The 24,982-nt window shown below is 38.8% G+C and overlaps 1 protein-coding gene across 1 annotated transcript in view; it reads right to left on the bottom strand.

Annotated features, from left to right (window-relative positions):
- LOC145987108 (sugar transporter SWEET1-like) overlaps nucleotides 1-24,088 on the bottom strand; it is an 82,366-nt gene extending 58,278 nt beyond the window's left edge. The window contains exons 1-2 of the mRNA XM_083121584.1: nucleotides 23,965-24,088; nucleotides 3,899-3,995 (exon numbers count right to left, since the gene is read on the bottom strand). Coding sequence (XP_082977710.1) covers nucleotides 3,899-3,975 — 77 coding nt within the window. The 5' untranslated portion in view covers nucleotides 3,976-3,995; nucleotides 23,965-24,088. The remainder of the gene's footprint in view (nucleotides 1-3,898; nucleotides 3,996-23,964) is intronic.
- Nucleotides 24,089-24,982: the final 894 nt, after the last annotated feature.

Genomic DNA, 24,982 nt, shown 5'->3' with positions numbered 1-24,982 from the left:
AGCACATATTTCAGACAACCTTATTCTTTCTTCTTTTGCATCATGACACTGATATAGTAGGAAAATTATTTTTATTATTAATTTTCTTCCGTTTAGTTATAATATTCATTGCATACGTTATTAATTGTAAATAAAGTTGACCTTGTTTAATTTCTTCCATAGATATAAGAGTCCAAAATTACAGAATATAATTCCCAATCGATGTTTTTAACATTAATTGGTAATGTATATATTTTAGGTACTAAGTAGGTAACAGTGTAATGAAAATTTAAAAATGATCATTACCCCTATTCACAAAATCTACTTCCCAAAATAATTTATTTGTTATATTATTTGGCACGATAGTTAAATCTATGGCTGTTGGTGATTTACTATTCCATGGATAATAAGTAGATGATCCATCGTTCATAAAATGTAATGATCGATCACTAACTCAGTCCAAAATACTACATCCTAATGCATCTCTATAATTACAACCCCATGCTTCATGATGAGCATAGGGGTGTGCGGGACAGGATTTTTTGGGTCGGGACGGGACATTTTTTTAAATTCAGACATTCGGGACGGGAAAAATTCGCAATTTCCCGACTAAGTCGGGAAATTTTCGGGACGGGAAATGTTCGAAATTTCCAGAAGCTCTGAATATCTCGAATTCGACAGGTCATTTTCATCCTAAGTGATTGTATTTGCATTCCTGGAATAAAAACTAACAATTTTCGATAAATTCCACACTTACAATACAGGAAACCACTCTGTATTTCCCGACTGCTCGGGATCCCGAAAAGCCGGGAAGTCATTTCCCGAAGTCGGGATCGGGACGAGAATTTATTTTCCCGATCAAGACTTTTCGGGATCCCGCACACCCCTACCTGTAATAATGACATTGTCTTGAACATAATATAATAATTCATTATAGTGTGTTACTTTAATATGTTGAGATTTACAACTAGATGGAATATAAATTGAAACTATTGTACACTCTAATGTGTTCATCTTAATTTTCACTGCTATTAATTCTACACTAAATAATTTTATCAACCCTAATGATTCTGGTAATGTTTCCCTCTTAAATTTTATACTTTCATGTATATATATAAACCTACACCTCTTGTATGTTTAGTATGTAGATTAGATAATGAGGTATTTGATAATACCACGAAAATCGGACAAACTCAATATACCTGAATGATGCTCATCTATAATTTGTAATACTTCTAGCTGTAAATGAATTTATGTTCCATTGTACTACAAAAGACATACATCTTTATCCTGATTTACAAGTTTAGTTTTCTAATAATATTGCAATTATCTTTCCTATAATTTGTTGCATTGAAATTAAGTACTTCTGTTTCTTCTTGGAATCATTTAAATCAGGAACTGATTCAATCATGTCTGGCAAAAGATACAACAATGACTGGTATATTTATTTTTGTCTATATGTAACTGATTTATGATCTGAATATCCACTGTATTCGTATTATCATTTTTTTTGTTCTAGCTTGCTAAAAGGTGATTCTCTCATATGTGTGGGATATTTGTATTTTGTTTGTTCATAATCGGTGTATGATGAGGATGAATAATCTACATTCCCATCCTTTTTATTTTTCCTTGGGAGTTGTACAATACGTCTTGTAGCCATTTTGATAATATTCTTTGGAGGTGATGAAACAGCTTCACTGTATGGTTCTCTCATTATTTGACCATCAGTCTCTTTTGATATTTTATTATTCTCCGACATTTGAGTTAAAGAACTAGAACAATAACTCCCTTGTACCTCCTAGCAACTATCACTTGTTGGTGCATTCAAATTCACATAACTCTTTTTGATGGAAGGGAAATCGAATTTGTCTCTTCGAACAGTTGCACATTGAAATTGTTCCCTAAATAATTTAATTTTCTCTTCACATTTCTTGAGTTATTTCCAGTCACCATACCTTTTGCTTCATAACATGAGATACTTTTCTCTGCTATAATAATTTGAATTTGCTTTTCATCCTGATATTTTGGGCACATTTTGTTGCATGAGTTATGATTTCCTTTACACTTTATACATGTTTCACTTATTTCATAGTTTCCTTCATGATAATTTTGGCCACATTTATAACACAACATTTTACCCTTGCACTGTTGACCTGTATGGGCAAATCTGAAATATTTATTACACTGTAACACTGGTTTCACACGTGGAACAACCTCAACTATTTTTTTCTTCCACTGCTATATATTGTTGTAAAACTGTCCCCTTGAAAGTCTCACATTATACTTGAGTAGGTTCAAGCTTAAATGATCCTTCATTCCTCCACATTTTCTTTTTCATCCTTTCTATCTCAGTAACTGGCACTGGACTTTCAATACTCCATTTCAAACTCTGTTTGAATTCCAAACACTAAGCCTTCTTTGTTCACTAAAGATTTAGGAATTCTAGCGTTTACTCCTAACGTGTCTAACAACACTTTATTCTTTACAAAATTATTAGCTTCATGTGTAGTATTGAATAATGCTCGAACTCAATTTCTTCCACTTCGGTCCACATACTTTACTTTCACATTATTGTCCATTAACATATATCCAACTTAAACTGGATGCAAATTTCCTAACTGTTGATTTCTACTTTCTGGTATATTTTTGCCTCATGATTAGCAATTTGTTCTATCCTTGAACTTTTGTTCCCTACTTCAATTTCTAATGCATTATTCTTTCCTTTATTCAGTCCATTTATTTTGTGTAAAATGTCCATATGATCATTTCCATCCTGTTCTTCATGTTTTAAATCTGATGATATCGGATCCTTAATATTCTCACTGATTAAGGTATTATTGAGGACCGCATTATGTCCATCCACAACAATATTACATCCCTTTTGATCCATAATGGCACAAAACCTGTTCAGTTCAAGCACATATCTTGCCCAATCCAATGGGATATTGGATGTTTCATAATGTAATTGATTTGAATATTTCCAAACAATTTTTGTCCTCTTCTTCCAAGATAGATAATATTCTAAACACTATTTAGTCTTACTACACAAGTCCTTCAAGAAAATTCCAATGACGCTCGATTCAATCTAGCAAACAATCTTCTTCACTCCTGCTCAGGTTTAGGCCTAAAATGGCCTAAAACAATATCTTAATCTTCTACCACTTAACCCAGAGAATAAATAGTTCCACAGTTTCTAAAATTCCAAAAATTAGGTTTTTTGTTAGAGGTCATACAGCATAAATTTTATTAATAAAAGTTCCCCCTAACTTTTAAAGCCTCTTTGTAACGAGGCACGTGAAAGATAATTACAAAATTCAATAACTATGAATTTCAGTATACTACTGTATGAAATGTATGTAAAATGAATGAACAACTGTTGTGTAGATATTCATTCATCTGGTGGATCAAATGAATGAATTATTTGATTCATTTACTTCGCATTTCTGCCATGGCTTTTGCCTAATTGTGAAGATGAGGATGAAATTGATGAAGGGACAATCACAAAGATATATGTACAGCACAGAACACAAGTCTCATAGGATTATACTGGCCATGGGTCCAGACACCAGGTCTAGTCAGTCTGCAAATTGCAGTCCAGGGTGTACTATAGCATATGAGTGTCTTGAGAAAGGGCCATCACTCATCATGCACCCCATCTGGTGGATGGAGTAGAAAGTCTTCCCATTTATGTAATAATAGCCTAATAATAATAATAGTGATAATAATTTGGAAAAATTGTTAATTTTTAATTATTATTAATGTTATTTTTACTAATCAAATTTTGACCCCCTACAAAAATTTCTGGTGACATTTAAGATAGCCACACATGCACTTGACATACATTTTAAAATATATATTTAATATTCTTGAAGCAGATCAATACAATTATATAAGCAATTAAGTTAAAAGCAAAACTTACGCTCCAGATAAAAAGTGAAGTATTGTACTGAAGCTAGCAGTGGTTCCTACAATATCCTTATAATCTTCCAATGCCATTTTGTGTATGTATAACTTGCCTGAAAGATGAGAAAAAATAGAAAATCGAATATACATCTTGTAAGTTAATCTTTATCCCATATATTTAACCAAAGAAGAGCAAGAAAGAGAAATCCACATATTTTAGATGAAAAACTGTCCATTCCTTTAAAACTATATTCAATTTTTCTTATATTTGTTTACCTTTCAATAATATGGTAGCATTAAGAAATTTAACACCAGCATAAGGATTTTATGTAGCAAGCATGTAATCACTAAAAATAATTCATCTTTTTACACACATTACACATAAAATCAATTCAATTGTAGTATATTATGCACTCTAGAGAACCACTTCTCAAACTGTTTGAAGGGTGTCTCTCTTGGAATGTTATTTGCGAGGCGATTGTTTTGTACCACTTGAAATTTACCCCCCCCCCCAACATATTGTAAATGTTATCAGTATTTTAAGAAAAGCATTCACCCACCTCGTTCTCATCTATCTTTTTACCCTTCCCTGTTTTTAATGGCGATAGGCAGTTTTCTGTGCCTTTTCCTCTCCCCCGCAAGCAAAATATTCAGGGTGCTTCGTGGAGAGAAAAGTAAAAGATGGTGAACGTGTAGACATTGATGATGCCATAGGGGTGAACGGAGATACAAGTGTTAGCTAGTCCCCCCATCCTTCAAAACCACAACGTACACGAAATTAACTTTTACCGGGCCATAAGGAAGCATGCTCCAGTCTGGTCTTCTCATCCACGCGAAAGTACGATCCACAGGAGTTGCGGGACTGCGCAGGCTCTTTTGCCTGTGGTTCCAGTATATAATGTACCCCTGTAACCAGGAGCGCCGACTTGGTCAAAATTATTGGGGAGGCTCTGATCACTGAAATAAATTAATGAATGACTCACTCCCACCCTTTTTTAAGTTTTGGCCTCAGTGTTCGGAATCTCGTAAAAACCCATGAATTCCTCAAAAAATATCAAAATTCTCATTCCCAGTTCGAATGCAGAATATCAATTGTTCACGGATGGATATGTCAAGTTTCGTCAACCATAATAGCAAAATATTCCCGACTTTTAATACCTGCTACCACGGAGCGCAAAACAGATCTCCCTAATAAAAACCACATTATATAAAAGTAAAGCAAAAGAATTATTGGTATGTACAAAAAAAATAAAGAAATAGAAATTTACCACGCAAGTATAACAATAAATGATCATTATTTTTCTTACAGGAGAATTCAACTAATGATGGTTCACTATGGGATATTTACTGTATATGGATATATCAACAATCTCGTTCTGAATATCACGTGAGAGCCATTTGTAGCCCGAACGTCCCATCCACTCCCCTAGATCATGCACATCGTCTTTTGAAACTCTTTTTAGTAAAAATGTTAACAATATTCATAATTATATACTTAGTATATAGTAATGAGTTGTGTGTTTTGCTGTCTCTGGTCATAGCCCCTCCAAATTTGGTGGATTAGCGGTGTCAGGTTCCCGAAAGTTGATGGTCTAGCACATTTCAAATGTGTATTTAAAGTTAAGTTCATGTGGCATAATTCAAAGTAAACTTTACAAGAGAAGCAAAATAATACATTAGATCCTCTTAAGCAAAATTATTTGTGGGCTCTGCCCCACATCGTTAACTTTGGGGGGGCTCGAGCCCTCCCAAGCCCTATGGAGTCGGCGCCTATGCCTGTAACCTCTGTCCTTGTGCCACTGTACATGTTCATCGCCACTCTCTTTCTCGCTCTCTTTATTTCTCTCTCTGCTCTCTCCCTCTACTTTATTTCTCTCATACTCTTCTTACTTGATTTCTCTTACTTCTGTTTTTCCATATTTATTTCTTCCTCTTTCTCCTTCATTTTACCCTCCTCGGTCTTGTTTCCTTCTCTGTGTCTCTTGGATCTTCTTATCTTATCATACTAACTACTTGTCTTAGTTCTTATCTGATATGAAAAAAAGGCTCCCTTGAAAATATTTGATGGAAAGTTACATTATAAATGCATGTAAAATGAATATTGGTGGAATTCTTATCTCCTTTTATGCTCTCCTCTATCTCTCTCTACCCCTGTGCATAGGCGAAAGGGTCAGTCAGTGGATAACAAGCCACCTCGAATATCTCGACGTGTAGATACCGTGTTTATCTCTGTAGCGGGAGGACAGTCGGAGGTTTCGCGAAGGAACGACGTCACTTCCGTGGATCGTCCTGCAGAGATAAACAATGTTCCCCATACACTGCCGCGACTGTGAATGTCTTGCGCACTAGCTCCTTCCGACACCAGGAAACGCACGACTGGTCGCTGCTCTTCCTTACTGCCCTCCCTGATATGCTGGAGGGGAAGTCCCTCCACGTCTGCAGTTCTGCACTTCACACGGCTCACACTCGCACTGCTTCACACAAGCTTGCGACGCGACTGCCATCTCCCGGGCGACAACAGAACCCTCTTCCAGTGGCAAGAGTTTCGTAGAGCCGCGGCATCTACACGTCGAGATATACGAGCTGGCCTATTTTCCACTGACTGGCGGCTCTTTTAGATATTTTTTTTTCTGGGAGGGGTAGAGATAGAGTTATTGTGCAAGCACATGAAAGCAACGCATCGTCACACTGGAAATGTAATGTGTAAATTTTTCTTCATGCTACACAGCCTCATACGTGCGTCTGTGTGGGAGTGCGCGCGTAAGGCAATATTCACGTCAGGACAATTACAAGGGGGCTTGTTTTAAGGTCAATCAAAAGTTAAACTAATCTGGACCTTCAAAGTGAAATCTGAACTTCCACCAGGAAACGAACCCAGGATCTTTGGATTATGAGGTGATAACATTAGTAGATGTTTGCAAAATAAAAATAGTTTAAGTTATTTGCATTAACAATGATTTCAGAAAGTGATAAGTTTGAGAAATATTTCATCAGGTGAAACTGCCTTAGACATGGGAAATATTGATATCTTGCTTTGAGCCCATCGTTCAACGTTATTGCCTTGTAACTACAGCGCCTTGAATAACGTAGTGTGGAAAATGGCACGGTTCTGAGCTCTCTGGCTGGTTCCACTCGAAAATGATCCGCTAGAGGCGCTGGTGTTGGTCTCTGTGCATGGTATTCGTCTGCTTATAATGGAAGTAAATGGCGTTTTCGCTGCAACGTCTGATTCTTTTACATGAAACATTTCTATAAATGTGATAATTGATATGATATTTAGTACAGTGGTCGCGAATATATTAACGAACATTCTAGACAGTCGACCACGTCCTGTTATCGTTATACTTTCATTAATAATACGGAAGAAAAATTCGCGTGGAATGCTTTTGGTAACTAAATTTTTGTGTATGAATTAGGTTCATAATTATCATCATCATCATTTCTTTTAAAGATATACACTGAAGCATTTATATTTTTTTATATTTACTGTCTCTTTTCTTCCGCTTTAAACTAATCGCGGCAATGATGATAATGATGATTGCATGAAACGACAAGGGGAAACCCACAAAACGTCCTTAATGCCATCGACATGAGTGTAAGGAAACTTTCAGACCAATGGGACACGCGACACGGGATGTACACTGATGTGACTAGTGACACAGACACTTCCAGACTGTAAAATAGCATTCATTGCGCATAACTGTCGAAACCGCAAACGACACGTTCATTATGTCGTATTCTCATGCTACTTGTTACTTCGGTCCGAAAGCTCCTTAAAGGAAGGGTGCTCAGACCGAAGCGACGCACTGCAGGGGGAGTTCCCAACTAAGTGACAAGCGACAGCCTTGAAGCGGCACTTCACTCTATTAGCAAGCGTTTGCTGCTAATTGTGCGAACAACAGATCTAGGCGACACGATAAGCCACACGTGTCGCTCAAACTGGGCCATTTCCTCAATAGCTTGCAACGTGTTGCCGTGGCTTGTTGTTCGCGCATGCGCGATGAAATGAGTGTCTTGCTTTATGGATATTGCGCACCAAGGCAACACGCGACACTTATCGCTTGAGGATTTCACCAACCGAACGCTGGCCTGTGCTGTCCGTCATGCCTTTACAATGTGAAATGTTGCTCTTGATTGGCTCGTTTCCAAGCGACATGTGTCGCGTTTCGCTTCGGTATGGAAGTTGCCTTGGACCGAAGGACCCGTGTCGCTTTGGTGTGAAATCCTCGTATCGTTTGTCGCATGTCGCTTTGGTCTAAACTCTCCTTGAGGAAACGGTGCAGTCAGAGCTTGTGTCCCTACGGTTCGAAAGGCTGCATTGATTACCGGCTGCTCGCTTTCAAGCGACACTTGTGGTTTGTCGCCTCGGTATGAAATATCTCTCAGTATACTATTTATATTCTAATAACAGAAAAATAAACTCTAATACACAGTCCAAGACCTGACGTCCGGAATCACATTGCGATGTTTCTTCTTGTGTTACGCATGCTATTTATTTATTCATTTTACTTTTCTTTCCAAATTAATGCCGTCTCGTGACTGCAAATCACTCCACAAATATAACGGTTTCCATCAATTCACTTACCGCCTTTCAAGACAAACAAATCTACATAATATATTCCAAAAACAAACAAAGCTGCATTAGTTTCATAAGAAAATTAGCACCGATACTGATCGCACTGCCATCTATCTATGTTCTCATCCGTCCGGGAACCAGTTTCTTGGGTCGTTTTCCACACTACGTTATTCAAGGCGTTGTACTTGTAACGAACACGTGCCGGATTTGATTTCCAGTGTCGACTTATTTAAGTGACTAGTAAATCTAGACCCGATTAATATAGCCTGTAAGGGATTATTTTGCTGTCTGAAAAAGGAACACTCGAACATTGTTTCTTGTAATATAATCCTATCAATATTTTTTAAAATACTTAATCTTCCATTTTGGGAGGGCAACGTGCCCTCTCCCGCTGAATCCAATGTCCTTGGGCGGGTGTATATTTGTGGAATCCTTGCTACTACAAATGATTCTGAACATTTCTCATGTAGACTATGTGGACGGGCAAGAGCACATCCTCATCCATTACAGAGACATTCCAGTATGAAAGTTTGATACCCAATACAGACATTAATAAATGATTAAGAAAATCGTGACGTATCCCTTGTCACTCCGCTACGTAACCTAGGTTAACAACCACTGCATTACAGCCATCGACTGCGCCAGTAGCGTACGCAGGATTTCATCAAGGGGGGTGTTATTTCGAAAACTTTCTACAAATTCACATTACCATTGTTTTATTATACTTTAATTAATAATAATAATTAATAAATTAATATTTTTATAATTAGTTTAATTACTACTAATAATTAATACTAATGCAGCTGCTATTTATGAAAGAAATAGAACAAAATTACATTTCTTTTGTTTCAAAATAATTGTCTAGTCAACGTTATTTGTATGATAAGTGAGACATTTTAAGTGTGAAGAAAATCCATAAAAACAAGCAAATATATTACATTTATTGAAATAATCGAAATATGAAACTCATTCAAGGAGCCGCGGTGGTCTAATCTGACAACCTCGTGGGATATCCGGGTTCGATTCCCGGAATTGGTTGGAATTTATCCAGCCTTGTCTCCGCACCCAGCCTCATAGCAATGGGTACCTGAGAGCAACCTTGGGGGATAAAGGCTGCCGGAGCATGGTGCTGATCACATCACCTGCAAAATAGTTCGAGATCGAGAATCTTTGGGGCCCACCATGGCACGGTGCTATATGAACGGGGGAATTTACATTACCTTTACCTATGGAACTCGCCCAGGATGATGATGAAGCGCGAGAATACATGTTGCTAAATTCCACTGAGTCTATGTTTTCGTTGAAAAGCAAGTTTATAGACATTCCAACACATTTATCACTTCTAGGTGATTCACAAAGCACTTCTTCAACATTATTTAATGATGTGGATGTAGACTCAGCATCACTTGAGAGTTCACAAGGGGATGTGAAATCAGTACCGGGAAGAACGTTTGCAATAAGGACGAAGCAAGGAATTTTCACAATTCTCGCGAAAGTCACTGCGCGACTTTTTGCAAAAAAAATTGCAAGATTGAACTTTGCGGCCGCTTAGATTGTGTTTGGAATGTTGTGTTTTTCTTCATGCTGCATGGGAATAATAATTCAAATTACTATTATTATTATTATTACTGTCGCAGATCTTTGACTGTGATAAATTAGCCATTTTTAATTTTTTTCTACAGCATTTTCCATAATATTTCAAAAGCTCAAGGGGGGGGTTAAACCCGGTAACCCCCCCCTTGCGTACGCCACTGGACTGCGCAACCCTCCATGGCTGTGTCCGATAGGTCTAGAAACAGAAAAGAATTACGGTCTTGTCGGAAGTGACGTCACCTACTGCTGAAGTCAGCCATGTGATGGTTGTTTTTCTATTGAGCGGAAATGTAGCATTTTGTAAGTTCTTACGTGATTTCTATGGTAAAAGGTAGTGTTTATAAAGCTCGAAAAACAATGTGTTCTTAGTTGTTATCTACTGATCGTATTGGCCGCTGCAGTCAAAGTGTAATTCGAAAAGTTCTGGCTTGCAGTCCAAGCCTTCAAGGCTGCGAGAAAATTCTCAAAGTTTTTTCGCTTCAAGTACGGTCTTGAACCTCTCGGGTACGGCCTATGTGTTTGATTTCATTTTTGTTATTTAGGGTCGCTTTTCCTGCCACTTTTGGCTAATCGCGACGATGGGGATGAGTGGTGATAATGATGGAAGCAGTGGCAGTGATTGGGGGGGGGGGGGGCAACGTGCCATGAAACTGGGTGGCAAAGACAGTATATTATCTTTGTAGATAAGGTTTAGCATAGTGCGGGGGCAAAAGTGGTGAAAAGCGAGGGGGGGCAACTACCCCCTTCGCCCTCCCTAATCGCCGCCGCTGGATGGAAGTGATGAAGAGACACCAATGCCGGGATTCGAACCCGGGTTACCTGGCATCGTAGCGCGCTTTCCTAACCACTCCACCATGGAGGATGTGATGTATGCTTTCTAGTTCAGTCAGGGTATTAGCTATACTCTAGGCCGCGCATAAGTGCAGAGATGAAAATAAATCGAATGGGCTGAGCTGAAGCAGTACACGCTGCTGCATAGGCTGGTAACTGCAGTCGCTTTCGCCCCACTCAGCAATCCCGTTCCCTCGCACGTGTTTACTGGTCGAGCCGTCTCGCGTCACTTCTTGCGCAGAGACTGGTTTTCGTTCGCTCGCTCCAGAAATTACTGGTACAGAGCATAGGCAGGGACCGGAAAGACAGAGTCCTTCAAGAGTTTTTTTTCCTTCTTTTTTGCATTTTTTCAAAATCTCGTTTATAAGTGGTACCTATCGGAACGAGACTTAGAGTGATAATCAACATATTCAGTTTGTCATAGCACAAACCTCCGTATAGGTAATTCAGCAAACAATGTTCTTTTCTGTTTGACGCCTCCTATTCACGCTACAAACAATATATGCAACCGAAGACCAAAGGCGCTCAATTTTCACTAATCTATAATTACTACAAACAAAATATAATTCTTATCTATAAATAATCTGGTAGATATCCGCTTGGTGCGTATGAATACCAACAACCTGGAGGACTACTTTGTCATTGTCACCTTTTCGATATGATATTTCGATAGTACGCCACCGCATATTAACATAACTCACAAAAGAAAACGCCAACAGAACAAACATGAGCTGCTCAATCGACTGATGCATTCAAGATTTATTTAAAGTGAATAGTTGGGGAGAGAAGAAAGTCTGGTGTGGGAGTTTTTCCGTGTTTTGGGCTACTTTGACACTCCAGGAAAAATCCATAAAACAAGTACTGTGAAGCGTTCGAGAGGCAATACAACCTCGGAATGATAAGCAAAAAGTTTTTTTTATTTTTAATTTAGCGTCGCTTTTCTGCCACTTTTGGCTAATCGCTAGGATGAGGATGAATGATATGGCCAAATTGATTAAGGACACTCTCGGAGAACACCCCTGACCAGAAATCCGGGATCTCTGGCCGGAGATCGGCGAGACGCAGAAGAGGGTAGGTGTAGGTAAGCATTTGTATTTATTTCTCTGTGGACAAAGACTAAAAAAAATCCACTTTAAAGAAAAATATATGTTTCTGGAGGTATGTAATGTTCTGAGTAACTTAAGAATTTTGCAAGCAATGGAGTATTACTAATATGAAACTTTTCTATAATAAATTTCCCTTGTAACAACTTCTTGTTAAGGAATTTCGACTTAAATTCCAGACTGCCATTTCATAAGCGGTCATATATACCAAAAGCTCTAGGATTTTATAAATCTGTTTATATACTGGAATGGAAAGGAAATTTCACCGCCAATTGCTTTCGTCGGAAAAGGTGTAACATTTGACACTGGTGGAATATTCTTGTACAAGGACATCATGTACGCACTGTTTGCCTTGTTTGTTTAAGAATGTTTTCACTGCTGCACGAATATCGTACTTTGTTAATGTAAATCCTCAGTTTGACTACTTGACCTGTCTTCTATCACTCTTTGTTGTTCATCGTCCTCAAGAACATTTGGGTGGCATACAGGGCCGTTGTCTCAGTGACATGATTTATAAGTGTTGTCCATGAAATTTCATACGCAATGATGACTTTTTTTGGCATCCCATTTTTAATGGGATCCAACGCTTCTCAAATTTTCTTCGCAATAGTTTTTGGAATTCCGGTTTCCTGGAGTTTTTTTTTTGTTATTGTTGGACAATGTCTATTTACTCAGCACCGTACTATTAGAAATGACTTGCTAAAACCACAATACAATCACACGAGGCACATATATACAGGGTGCAGAACAATTTATAAAGTTACCGATCCAGAAGATCAGTATAACTTCCACCATTTTCGTGACACAAATAAGATGTCTGCATGCATTAGGGGTGGGCGAAATGGGCGACCGCCCGGGACCTCGCGTCTCATGAGGTTAATACAAAAAATGTATTAAATAAAAGTGAGGGGGAAAAAGATGGAAAAGGCTAATTTTTGTAGACAATAAAATTAAAACATTCTGTTTTATATAGCTTTGAATTCTAGTTAAACGTTATAATACGCTCAAAACAGGGGCGTAACATACAGGCGGACGGGCTCTAAGCCTAAAGGGGCACGGAAATAGTAAAAAATATTGTTATATTTCTCATATGAATCATTTACGTAAAAAAATTCACGATAAGTTGCTTGGACATTTTTACTCATTTATTCTATTCTCGAATAAAAAGCAATTTGTCTTGTCTTTTCTTCTTTCTCTGGACGTTGCACTCCCGATATTAATATGTTAACGATAAAGCACCTCCAACTGCCACGAAGCAAGTGCGAGGCATTTAAATGCTTGGGTTGTTTGCAACTCAAGAAGGCAATTGATAATATAAGCAGTTCTTACTTCCTTCCTACAGATTCATATTTCAGTTCCCGGAAAACAAACAAAGACATTTTTATGGTGAGTGAAATTATTAAATATCATTTTCTTCAGTAATTTATTATAATTTAAATATGATAATTTGCTTACGTATCCCTGAAAATTTTGTATCAATTTACTTTGAGATTTCAAATGTAATGAACAGATGCATCGCATTCTTATCTCGCCCAGGGCCTCGCAATATGTTCCTATGACACTGTCTGCTTGTTCCGTTAGGAGATTGTCTGTCTGGGTTGGGCTTCTTTGTAGATTGCAATGAAGTTCCCTTATGGGTTTACTGGTCTGTGGACGTGCATGTGTCCACAGACATGCTGATTACATTCATCCACAAATTAAATTAGTTCCACTGTGATAACCACCTAGGGCTAACAGGACATTTGGAGCATCCTGTATAATACACAGTACGAAACATGTCAAATAGCCCCAGTGTGTCATGATAGCCCCGGTTGACTAACTCATATGAAGACCCAGGGGGAAAAAACGATGAATGTCGATTTTTCGCCCATTTTGAGATCTCAGCGCCATCTGATAGCTCAGAAGCTGTACTATAAGAATGAGAACGGCCTTGGTTGGGAAACGGTGAGAAGTGCCTGAAAAACGCATTATTATTTTGTCATATATTGACGTATTTATGAATAGAAAAATCTTGTTTTTCATTTCCTGGCAAATCGTCTCTAATGAACATTCATCGTTTTTCCCCCTGGCCCTTCATATAGTAATGTATTATTGGTTTAGATAAATTTTTCGAACATCATACGAAATTCTCGAAAGATTCTATGATATAGTCTCGCCTACAAACAGAGGTTCGTCTAGTTCTCGAAGGGTGGTCAGGTCTAGTTCTCGCCTAGGTTTTTACAATACTGTGTCCCTAATCTACTTCCATAGTATGCTTTATGTCCTATCACGATGCAATGAGGTATAAAAATAAAATTATGTGATTTCAATACAGAACAACGTATTAATGAAACTATCAACTACAAAGTAACATTTCAATGAAGCGTTGTAACTGAAAGCACGATTCAATAGTTCCAGATACAGTTTTCTCCCCACTATTTTGCAAATCTCTACGACATTTGTAAAATTCATGTAAGTAGACACTCTACAGACCGATTAAATTGCATCCTAAATTTGCTGATTAAACATCTGTGTCTTGAGCAAGGGCGGATTAAAAAAGGGGGGGTGTCATGGGCGACTTCCACTGAGGATGAATTTAATTTTTTTCATACATTGATAAATACTTTACACAATTGAAAGAAATATAACACACATAGTGTCAATTAAGAAACACACAAGAGCGGCAGCCAACCACCCGAGGACTTTAAAGGGGAAGGGCGACAGATCCTCAAGGGTCTTATTTCATTTCTACAATAATTTGCAGTTAAAATGCAATAAAGCAAATATTGTGGCATTTTACAAAGAACCACAGTTATGGGAAAACAGGAAGCTTAATGGTGAGTGCAACGAGATACTAAAATAGGGGTGGCGAAAGTTATTGGGCGACGAGTGATAGGGGTCGATGAAAGATAGGAGGCGACGAATGATAAGGGATGAAGAAAGATAGGAGGCGGCGAATTATAAGGGGCGGCGAAAAATAGGAGGCGACGAATTATGAGGGGGCGATGAAAGATAGAAGGCGGCAAAAGAAAGGGGCGACGAATGATGAAGGGTGATTAAAGATTGGAGACGAAAGATAGGAGGCGACGAATAATAAGGGGACGACGAAACATAATGGCAACGAACTATGAAGGACGATGAAAGATAAGAGGAGACGAACGAAGTGGCCAAAGAAATATAATGAAAGATAAGGGCGACGAAATGTAGGGTGTGATAAATGATAAGGAGTCGAGAGGGGAAAAATGTTAGGAAGCAATGAATATTAGGGGCGACGAAAGATAGGAGGCGACGAAAGAAAGGGGCAGCGGAAGATTAGATGGCGACAAAAAATATGAGGTGACGAGAGACGAGACAGGGAGCAAACGAAGATGAGGATGTCGAAGTATGAGGGCTACGAAAGATAGGAGGCAATGACTGACTGGGGTGAACAAAGATAAGGATGCCGATGGATTTGGTGGGGGGGGGGGGGACGAAATATACTTAAGGTGAAGGACTAGTATAATATTACTAGGGTATATCAAAGGATTCGTGAGGTGACCGCCCCTTCCCAGAGGATCTAGAATTTACTTATTTCCACCACTTTTGCCGCCTCACTCATTTCATTCATTCGCAATCACTGTGGAAAGGCCATAGCCAGGGAGTGAGAGCAGCTGACTCTGACATGGATCCCAGCGCCACTTGAGCAACGATGAAAAGAAAAAAAATAGGCAAACTACAACTATCAATCTTATTAGCTTGCTGCAAGAGCGATTTAAAGGTTTGAGGGTGTGATCATTCTTCTCCTGCGCCCCTCACAAGGGCTTCATTTTTATTATTTTTAGTCAATTTTATAAATTTACAAAAGCTATGGTATAATGAAATACTCTATGTGATCAAAAGTATCCGGACACACCGCGAAACGTGTGTTTATCATAGAGAGCGACACAGTACTGCCATCTACCGCGTGGAACACATAGTCAGCGAACTCAGTAGTCTGCAGACAGTGTGAAACAGCAGTATGGGATGGTCTGAGGAACGTGGTCAGTTGGTTGGGTGCCACTTGTGTAGGACGTCTGTGTGTGTTTCCACCCTCCTAAACATCCCTCTGTCCACTGTTTCCGATATTATAGTGACGGTATGTGTACAACCAAAAAGCGTGCATAAGTCAAACATCACACAGACAAATGCATAAAGCCGCCTCGTGTGGTGCAAGGAGCGTCGAAACTGGACCATAGAACAGTGGAAAACCGTTGTGTGGAGTGATGAATCACAGTACACGATGTGGCGATCCGATGGTAGGGTATGGGTGTGGCGAATGCCTGGTGAACGAAATCTACCAGCCTGTATAGTGCAGACAGTGAAATTCGGAGGGTGGCGGGGTTACAGTGTGGTCATGTTTCTCCTGGAAGGGGCTTGGCCCCTTGTTGCTTTACATGGCAATGTCACGTCACAAGCTTACGTTGACGTTAACAGCTTTCATGCTACCTACCGTCGAAGACCAGTTCGGGGATGTGTCTTTCAAGACGACTGAGCACCCGTCCATACTCCAGGGCTTGTGGGGGAGTGGTTTGACGACAACAACGTCCACTAATGGACTGGCCTGCGCAGAGTCCTGATTTCAATCCCATAGAACATCTCTGGGATGTTTTGGAATGCCGACTTCGTGCTAGACCACACCGATCCACATCAATACCTCTTCTCATTTTGGCGCTCTGCGAGGAATGGGCTGCCATTTCTCAGGAAACCTTCCGGCACCTGATTGAAAGTATACCTGTGAGAGTGAACGCTGTCATCAAGGGTAAAGGTGGGCCAACACTGTATTAACTGCCAGTGTTCCCGATGAAGGGTTGCCCAAACTTGTACTTTACTTTCAGGTGGGTGTCCGGATACTTCTGATCACATAGAGTACATCAAACATTGTGGCATTTTATGACATACCCCAATAGCTAAAAATTAGCAACCATGGGAGGTAACACAGCAGTGTTTTTCTTGCCTCTTGGGGCAAGACAAAGGTTAAGCTGCTCCATTCTGACATCATCACTGTTCCCGACAGTCACATCGATTGTAATTAAAAATCAATTTATTGTGATCTTTTAGAAATCTGTTATAATCTTTATTTTATTGAAGTTAAACAACTTAGAATGACTGGTGTGTTTAACAAACGTTGTAGCATTTTATACAGCACTCTAAAAACAGGAAGTGCAAACGATGCTTCAAGGTCTGGGGCCAAGCGCCCCCATCCAGCTTTTTCTTTTCTTTTTAATTTAAAGTCGAATCACACGGAACTGCATATCCAGTTACTTGGCGCTGAACTGGCTACCTGTCCGAATGTGATGGCTGCCTGGCTGGCTGCTTGACTGGTTTGGAGGAATAGAACATGTTCTAATTGCTACTGGCTTTCCTCGGCTGGATTCTGTGGAACAGCCAATCAGAGCAAAGTTTGGCCATGTGAAGATAATCTGTGAGTTTGCAAAGGGAAGTTTCTTGTCTGTGGTTTCCGAGTGTTGGCTGTTTTTGTTAGTTTCTCGATTTTAAAAAAATAGGAAAGAGATGACGTGCAGTGCATTCGTGTTCAGTTCTTTAATATTTAGGTATTTGCAAGGGGTCCCGGGTTCGATAACCGGTAGAGGCACATGGCACAGTCGTTCGGTTTCCACTCTAAACAGTAGGTCCAGTCCCGATTAGCCTTACTGTGCATAAAGTGGACTTAAAACACCAACTCAAACAAAATCAAAATATTTAGGTATTTATGCAAAGCGATGAGATGTGTCCCTGACAAATGTGATTAGCCGAAAATGAAAATCCTTATTATTACAAGTGTATTAAATTATATGTTTGAATTTTTTTAAATTTGTTTTTTTCGAGCCAATCTCTAGTCCATACATTTCTTTTTTAATTTTTAATAAAAGCACAAAGCAGTAATTCTCCTACAACATTCTTCAAATTGTTCTTCCATCTTTACAGATTGTCTGCTCTGCGCAATGTCTCATGGGAACAAAAGTCTATCGGCAAGTACGGTGACAAGTATCGTGTGAGGCGAAAACTAGCAGATGGGTAGCAAGTCCAGCGCCAACTAGGGCATTCCTACTAGAAATCCAGTTCCGTGTGATTCAGGCTTTAGAATGAATATTCCTTTGTATTGTTGGGCTATAGTTAAATAAAGATGAAATTGGAGAAAATGATAATATATCACTTATCACTTATTAAGTAACGAGGCCGTAAGATATAGATGCTTTGCGGGCTTTTAACAAAATCATTTATTTTTGCTTTGGTGCTTCTTGACTTATCAGAAGACGAACTTCAAAAGTGTACTAGCGACGTTAGTAATAATCTCGTAAAAGGGGGGGGGGGTGATCATGAAACTCATCTCTGGGCCTCCAACGTTTTAGTTATAACAATAATTTTATGACATACATGGTAGGACCGTAGTTTGGAACGGAAGTATGCTAGGTGCCGAAAGTTCGGGGGGGAGGGGGTATCGTAATGGGTGTCCGCCCACTCCGAGAGAACGCCTTTAATCCGCCACTGGTCTTTAGTAAGAAGAAATGCTGCTGAGAAATGGAAAGCGAAAGATTAAACTATTGTTAATACATAATTGTGTGTGTAAGGGGAGGGAGGGAGTCCTTGGGTGGTGTTGTATTTATATGCACAGAATTATATTCCTCATGTGAAACTTATCAGGCAAGAGCAATTGGAAATATTGGGTCACTCTTACACTCTGAATACAGGATTGATAGAGGGGGGGAGGGGCTACTCTGCCCTTGTGGTTTAAACGGTTATGATTCGTCCCAAGGTTGAAGGTTTCACCTTCTGGTGGGAACTTTGCAGACAGCGTTACCTATAATTAGTCAGGCTGAAACTGTCATCAGACCAAATGCGTGTGCCAATTTTCAGGCTTGACTAATTAAAAATTGGATCGCGAAGTTTATCATAAAAATATTAAGTGAAACATTTCACGCTATTTAAAACGGCGAAAATATTCATTATGCAAAACATCTTTTGAGGCTAAAGATGGTTCGGACGTACACAAAGAAGCGGAACGGCAATTTGGATACGATTGCACTCGGAAATCAGGCTGTAAACATCCCGAAGTAGGGAATAGAAACAAAATTGCTGGCTATGGTTTTTATGAGTGGTTTTAGGAAGCGACGCCCTGACCTCTCATTGCGAATAGCCGACCTCCGTGGGAGAGTGGCGTGGGCATGGGTGTTCATTGTGAGTGTTCGTGGAAGTTTGTATTTCCAGAGAAATATGTTACTAAAAATATCGAAAAAAGCAAAGTCATTTTGAAATTACTACAGCCCTTCGGTGCTGAGGGAACAACCCGCACCCAAGCACTGAAATGCTTCAATTTAGATTCTAGCAATTTGAAAGTGAAGAACATTTAGTTTCCAGTACAATTAATTAAACCAAGACATTTTTCAAATGTGCCCCATGCATGGGGCACATTTGAACATTATTACCGATGTATAGTTTAACGCATTTAACTTTCAAATTTTACATGAAAAATATATTTACATGTACTAGAAGACTGTTCAAATGTGTCCCATCTCCCCTACATGAATTTTATACTGCCTGGTTTCGGTTACTTTAATCATAAGTGCCTACTTAGCAGGCATTTGCTTTTTAAGTGACTAATATGTGAAAATGACGAACAATCTGTCCATGTTTATCAATTTTACTGTTCATTTTGTATTTTCGGTCCTTTTTTGCCTATTTTGAGAGATAATTTTTAATACTATCGATCCTCATCCTAGTTATAAGCCCTTGTCCTCCTTCACGTTCATAATAACCACGGATAGTGTAAATAATATAGGACACTGAAACGTATTATATTGGAGATGTAACAAACTTGTATGAAATATTTCGATAATCAACCAGTAATTAAGTTGTGAGAATTCTTGATGTGTATAATAACGACACTTTTTGTTTTCTTAAAGAGCGGGGACTTTTATTGTAAAATAAAATATAATAACGGACAAATTATTGGGTAGGCTCGAGCCCCACAGGCCCATATAATGTTAAGTTGGTGCCACTGTTAATCTAGTAACAAAACTGACCCAAATTCTACATAATAGACAATCATGGGTAACATTATCGGATTATTGCAATGAATCCCAGGAACTTTGTGACATTTGATCGTAAAAACGGCTCGTTGAGACTTCCGGAAACCAGCAATTTTATTGATGGGAGCTAAGAACATTTCTGGGAATAAGAAAAGTCGTTATTTCCAAAGGTCACCATGCACTGATTGTGGGACCTAACCTGTTGCTGTTCCCAGCAATCTTGCTTTTATTATGTGTAGTATTGACAACAGGGTGCGAAATCAAGTCGAGGGAAGGGAGGACCTTAATTTACACACACACAAATATATGAAAATGAATTAGTATGATATATACATTTATTATAGTATTACATATAAAAGTAAATTACTATATATTTTAAGGAATTCATATTACATATTCATATAAATATCACACATTTATAAACTTATTATTTTATCAACTGTTTAAAGATGTCAATAAGTTCAGAAAATAGTTGAAACGGTTATAAACCCTTGTCCTTCTTTACTTTCCTATTACATATAAGTTTATTGTTTAGTTTTGCTTTCTATTAATATTAATCAATTATGCCTAGATTTCATACTTATTTTGTCGTGCATTCTAGTTTTACTTTTGTTGTGTATATATTGTTATTGGTTTAGATCTGTTATATGGTATCTTCAAAGAGAGGGATTGAACGAGTGAGAAAGCATGCAACACTCGCGCGCGCGCGCACACACACACACACAGACAGACAGACAGGCACAGTGGCGGCGATTGGGTCGGAAAGTAGGAGAAGCAAGGTGTCAAAACTGGGGGAGCAAAGACAATTTACTTTCCCTCCAAGATAAGGTTTAGCATACTGTGGGGGCAAAAGTTCCAAAAAGTGAGGGGGAGAAACTGCCCCACCCCCAAATCGCCGCCACTGGACATGCATTATTATTCGCTCTTTGAGTATGTCTTCGATATTACCCTTTATAAAGTGATCAAAACTAATTTATAATCTTAGTTAGGGTTCTCATGTTCGAATCCCGGCCTGGACATGGATGTTTGTGAGTGTCCATTCATCAATTTCTTCATATCACTCATCCCCATCTTCGCAAATTAGTTAACAGTGGCACAAAATGCGAAGTAAATTGAAGCAAATCAATCAATCATCTTAGTTGTTGTAGCAAAAACCCTCCCCCCTGGAAATTTTTGGTGGGAGGGTTTAGGTCAAGATTGCTGGTGGGGGAAAATCCCCCTTGCCCCCTCCAGCATTTCGCACACTGATTGACAATAAACAGTATTTTGAGATTTCAAATTTGTGATGATCGTTATAAAACTCAAAATACGACGATACATACCAGATTTTGACTTCTGCGAAACACTAACAACTCTCTACAATTATTATTATTAATTGTACAAAAATTAAATGTTAAGCTGGTATTGCTAAAATTAACAATCAGATGCAACCATTAATAGGCATTTTAAGATCAAAGTCCGTCCTTTCAGTTACTCTTAGACATTCTAATGCTACAAATTCCCCCGATATCTGTCACATCATATTAGTGAAAATATGTCATTACAATTATTAAGCCAAGGATGCACGATTACGCTTTGAGCTATTTTCACGTAGAAGCAGTGCAGGATCTATGAACCGCAAAACCCTGCAGTGCAGGGGGTCCGGGAATGATCAAGCATTCAGGGGGCCCTTGCCATATCCTTTACATACTCAAACATGTGTAAGTAAAACGATAAACGTAGTAATTTGTCCAGCACCGCAGATAAGAAATGACCACCTTCGATTTGTTTTAATTTTAAATTGGCTAACATTAAATAGTTTTCGGTTAATAACTTTAGCGTAATGCTCCATACCACAACTAAACATTAATTTATTTCTAACCGCAAATATTTCTTGGTACTTTAGTATTATACGGGAAAGCGAAAAAACACGTCGATAATAACTATTGGTAAAAACCTAGCAATCCTAACCTAACTACGTAAAATTATAGTTGCTGTTGTGGAATGTCGTTTTGGGTGCTAGAACAGACGGTCTGAAATGAGGTAGTCCGTATAATACTAAAGTATCATTTTCTTTCCTAGGCCTGTAGGTGGGACTACAAGTTGAGATTGTACTGTACAGTGGGATCCATGAGTATTACCGTGCAAATTCTCCATCACCACGTTCGTGCACTTTATTTGACCCAATAAGAGCTTCAAGAATTAAAAGAAAACTCAAAATAAGCTATTGACAACTTCTGCACCACCATACATAAAAATCCATCGCTTAAAAACACATAGGATGGAAGAGAAAAATTAATTAAAATAGTCATGGACAATTTGCACGGTAATACTCATGGATCCCACTGTACGTGCATACGTACGGTTCTTCCTAGAAGTGCAATGCAGAAGAGCAAGGGACGAAAAAATCGTGGATAGAACGGAATTACTATTTATTTCGGGGCAATCGCAGAAATATTATGAAACATATATTGGTCCATCATTCCTAGCCAAATTGATGTATCTGTACGAGAAGTATAATGCAACTTTCCAAAGGTATGCCGACCTCAGAGACGGAGTGGTCAGCACAGCGCGCTATGACGCCATGGGTACTGGGTTCGAATGCTGGCCTGTGCATGCTAACTTTTTTACCATGATCAATTTGTGCCTTGGGTGCACGATCTATGTCTCATTTAATCTGCGAAAAAAATTCCAGCTCTATAAATTATGCCAGCTCAAGCTTTAATGAGCCAATCTTTTTAGCGAAATACATAAAAACTAAAACAGACACTACTTTAAGATAATAAAGGCAGCCAACCCAAGAAACTAATGTAAAAAATCCGACAAGGAAGCTCCAAAAATTCCGATTAAATTCTGTGTTCAGTAAAAATCTGATATTCCCCGGACACCTATAACTTCTTCGTTTTGTCAATGTTTGATATTTGTACTTACCTATCTGCTTCGCGGAACATTCTTTAAGGTGTATTCACGTTTTTCGTCCCGGAATCGGTGGGAAATTTAAAATAAAAAATTATTTTAGTTTGAAATTTTTTGAGTCCAAATTTCCCACCGATTCCGGGCTCCGCCCCTGGGGTAATTGACCTACCGCCCCCAACCGCTAACGCGGCCCCGCCTCCGCTCCGGCTACCCGGCTTTATTTATAGAGTCCCTGTTAAAGGCATGTTAAAAATTGGCCGGAGTCAGAAATCCGTTACATCACACAAAACACCTTCCAGATGTTAGACAATGCTACAGGAACTTATTACCGTAAGTAGTTTCTTCTGTAAAAATGAAGAAATCTGTCCGGGGAATATCAGATTAGTACCCTGTGTTCTTTGCGGGTGTTCCTTTATCAATGCCATCCTTATCAGTCATACACATCGTCGTGATTAGCCAAAATTAACAGAAATGCGACGCTAAATAAAAATAAAGAATGCACACACGCGCGCGCGCACAAAAACACACACTGATGAAACTGAATAACAACAAAAGCTCGGATATTTCCTTCCACAAGTACGTGTACTTTATATAGAGGGCAGCCTTTAGTAATATTTTGCGAGACGACCCAAAATTTGTAGATCCGATACTGCGTAAAAGTTCCTCATTCTGTACGTTTTTATTATGGCAAATATTATCGCACAGATCTCTACTTTATCGTAGACTCCAGAAATGACGGGAAAACTACTGTAAGTAGAAAATTCTAAGCATACGATCTTTTTGCGATCACTGTATAAGCTGCATATTATGTTGAGTTCGACGCATGCTTCCATCGTGCTTGCTCAAGTGTGGGTAAAAAAATGTCCTAGTTTCTTCTAAGCTGGGCTTAATTTCACTATCACGCAGAGTATCGTCAAGTTGATAAATACGCTTGTTGAAATGAACAAGTTATCAAGAAATCTACCTATATGTACCCACAACCAGTTTTTTTAAAAAAAAGTTATGCGCGAATCTTGAGTTACATGACCTTGTTAACAGCGAGATCGAAAAGTCAACTTACCACGTCCAACAGCTGAATCAGCACGACTGGCTTTCGGCTCTCTCCCGCACAGACAACACTGAAGATAAGAGTTGATTTCATCACTGGCCGATTACATTACGTAACGATAGTGTTGCCATCTCGTTAATTTCCAACGAAAGTCAAGTTCTTTGCGGAAAAGTGGCGAAGGCTTCAGTGGTGTGGAAAGGGGATTCTCACTTATCGCATAAGCCTCTGGCAACCTCGCCTTCTGACGTCAGCGCGAAATGCTTTCATTTTTAAGGCTAAATGCCTTCGTTGTTAGGTTAGGCTTCTTTGGTTTAGTTCTCTTAGCATAAATAATACATTTGCAGTGCATTTTTTGCTAAGAGAACTAAACGTAACAGGCCTAAACAGTGTGGCATTTAAAAAATTTCCAGAGGGGGAGGGGGAGGGAAATTATACCGACTGTCTAGAGACAGCATGAGATAATGCTTATATATTGTTGCGTGACCAGATATAATATACACATAATAATATAATATATACAATTATATGATTGGTTGATTTGGTGTTTTAAGTCCACCTTTATGCACGCACAGTAAGGCTAATCGGGACTGGACCTACAGTTTTAAAGTGGGAACCGAACCACTCTGTGCCTACACCGGGTATCGAACCCGGAACCCCTTTATTACAAGGTGACAATTTTAATTCGTAAATGGGGTCACTCCACACTTGGTTTCATGGCACTCAATTTTTTAAAAAAAGCTTTGAACAAAACATATTTATTATTGATGAAAAATTGCAGATGCAAATTTGTTTCTTGAAATTAAGAAATGGCCAAATCCACTTTATGATCAGAACAGCTAATCGGGACTTTGTCCACAGTTTTAAAAGTGAGATTTTGACACCCACCGCCAGAAATCTAGTCTGGGACCTAATTTTTGGGGATCTGAATCAAACTTGGGCATAACTTTTGGAGGGAGGCAGAATCAAAAGTGTTCTACCACATAAAAATAGCACACAAGACTACTTTGCTAAATTACTGTTACATTTGCGA

The sequence above is a fragment of the Lepisma saccharinum genome, chromosome 4 (assembly GCF_977018435.1).
Source record: "Lepisma saccharinum chromosome 4, izLepSacc3.1, whole genome shotgun sequence".
NCBI lineage: Eukaryota > Metazoa > Arthropoda > Insecta > Zygentoma > Lepismatidae > Lepisma > Lepisma saccharinum.
Note: the sequence above shows the minus strand (reverse complement) of the source record. Positions and strands in the feature narration are given on the sequence as shown.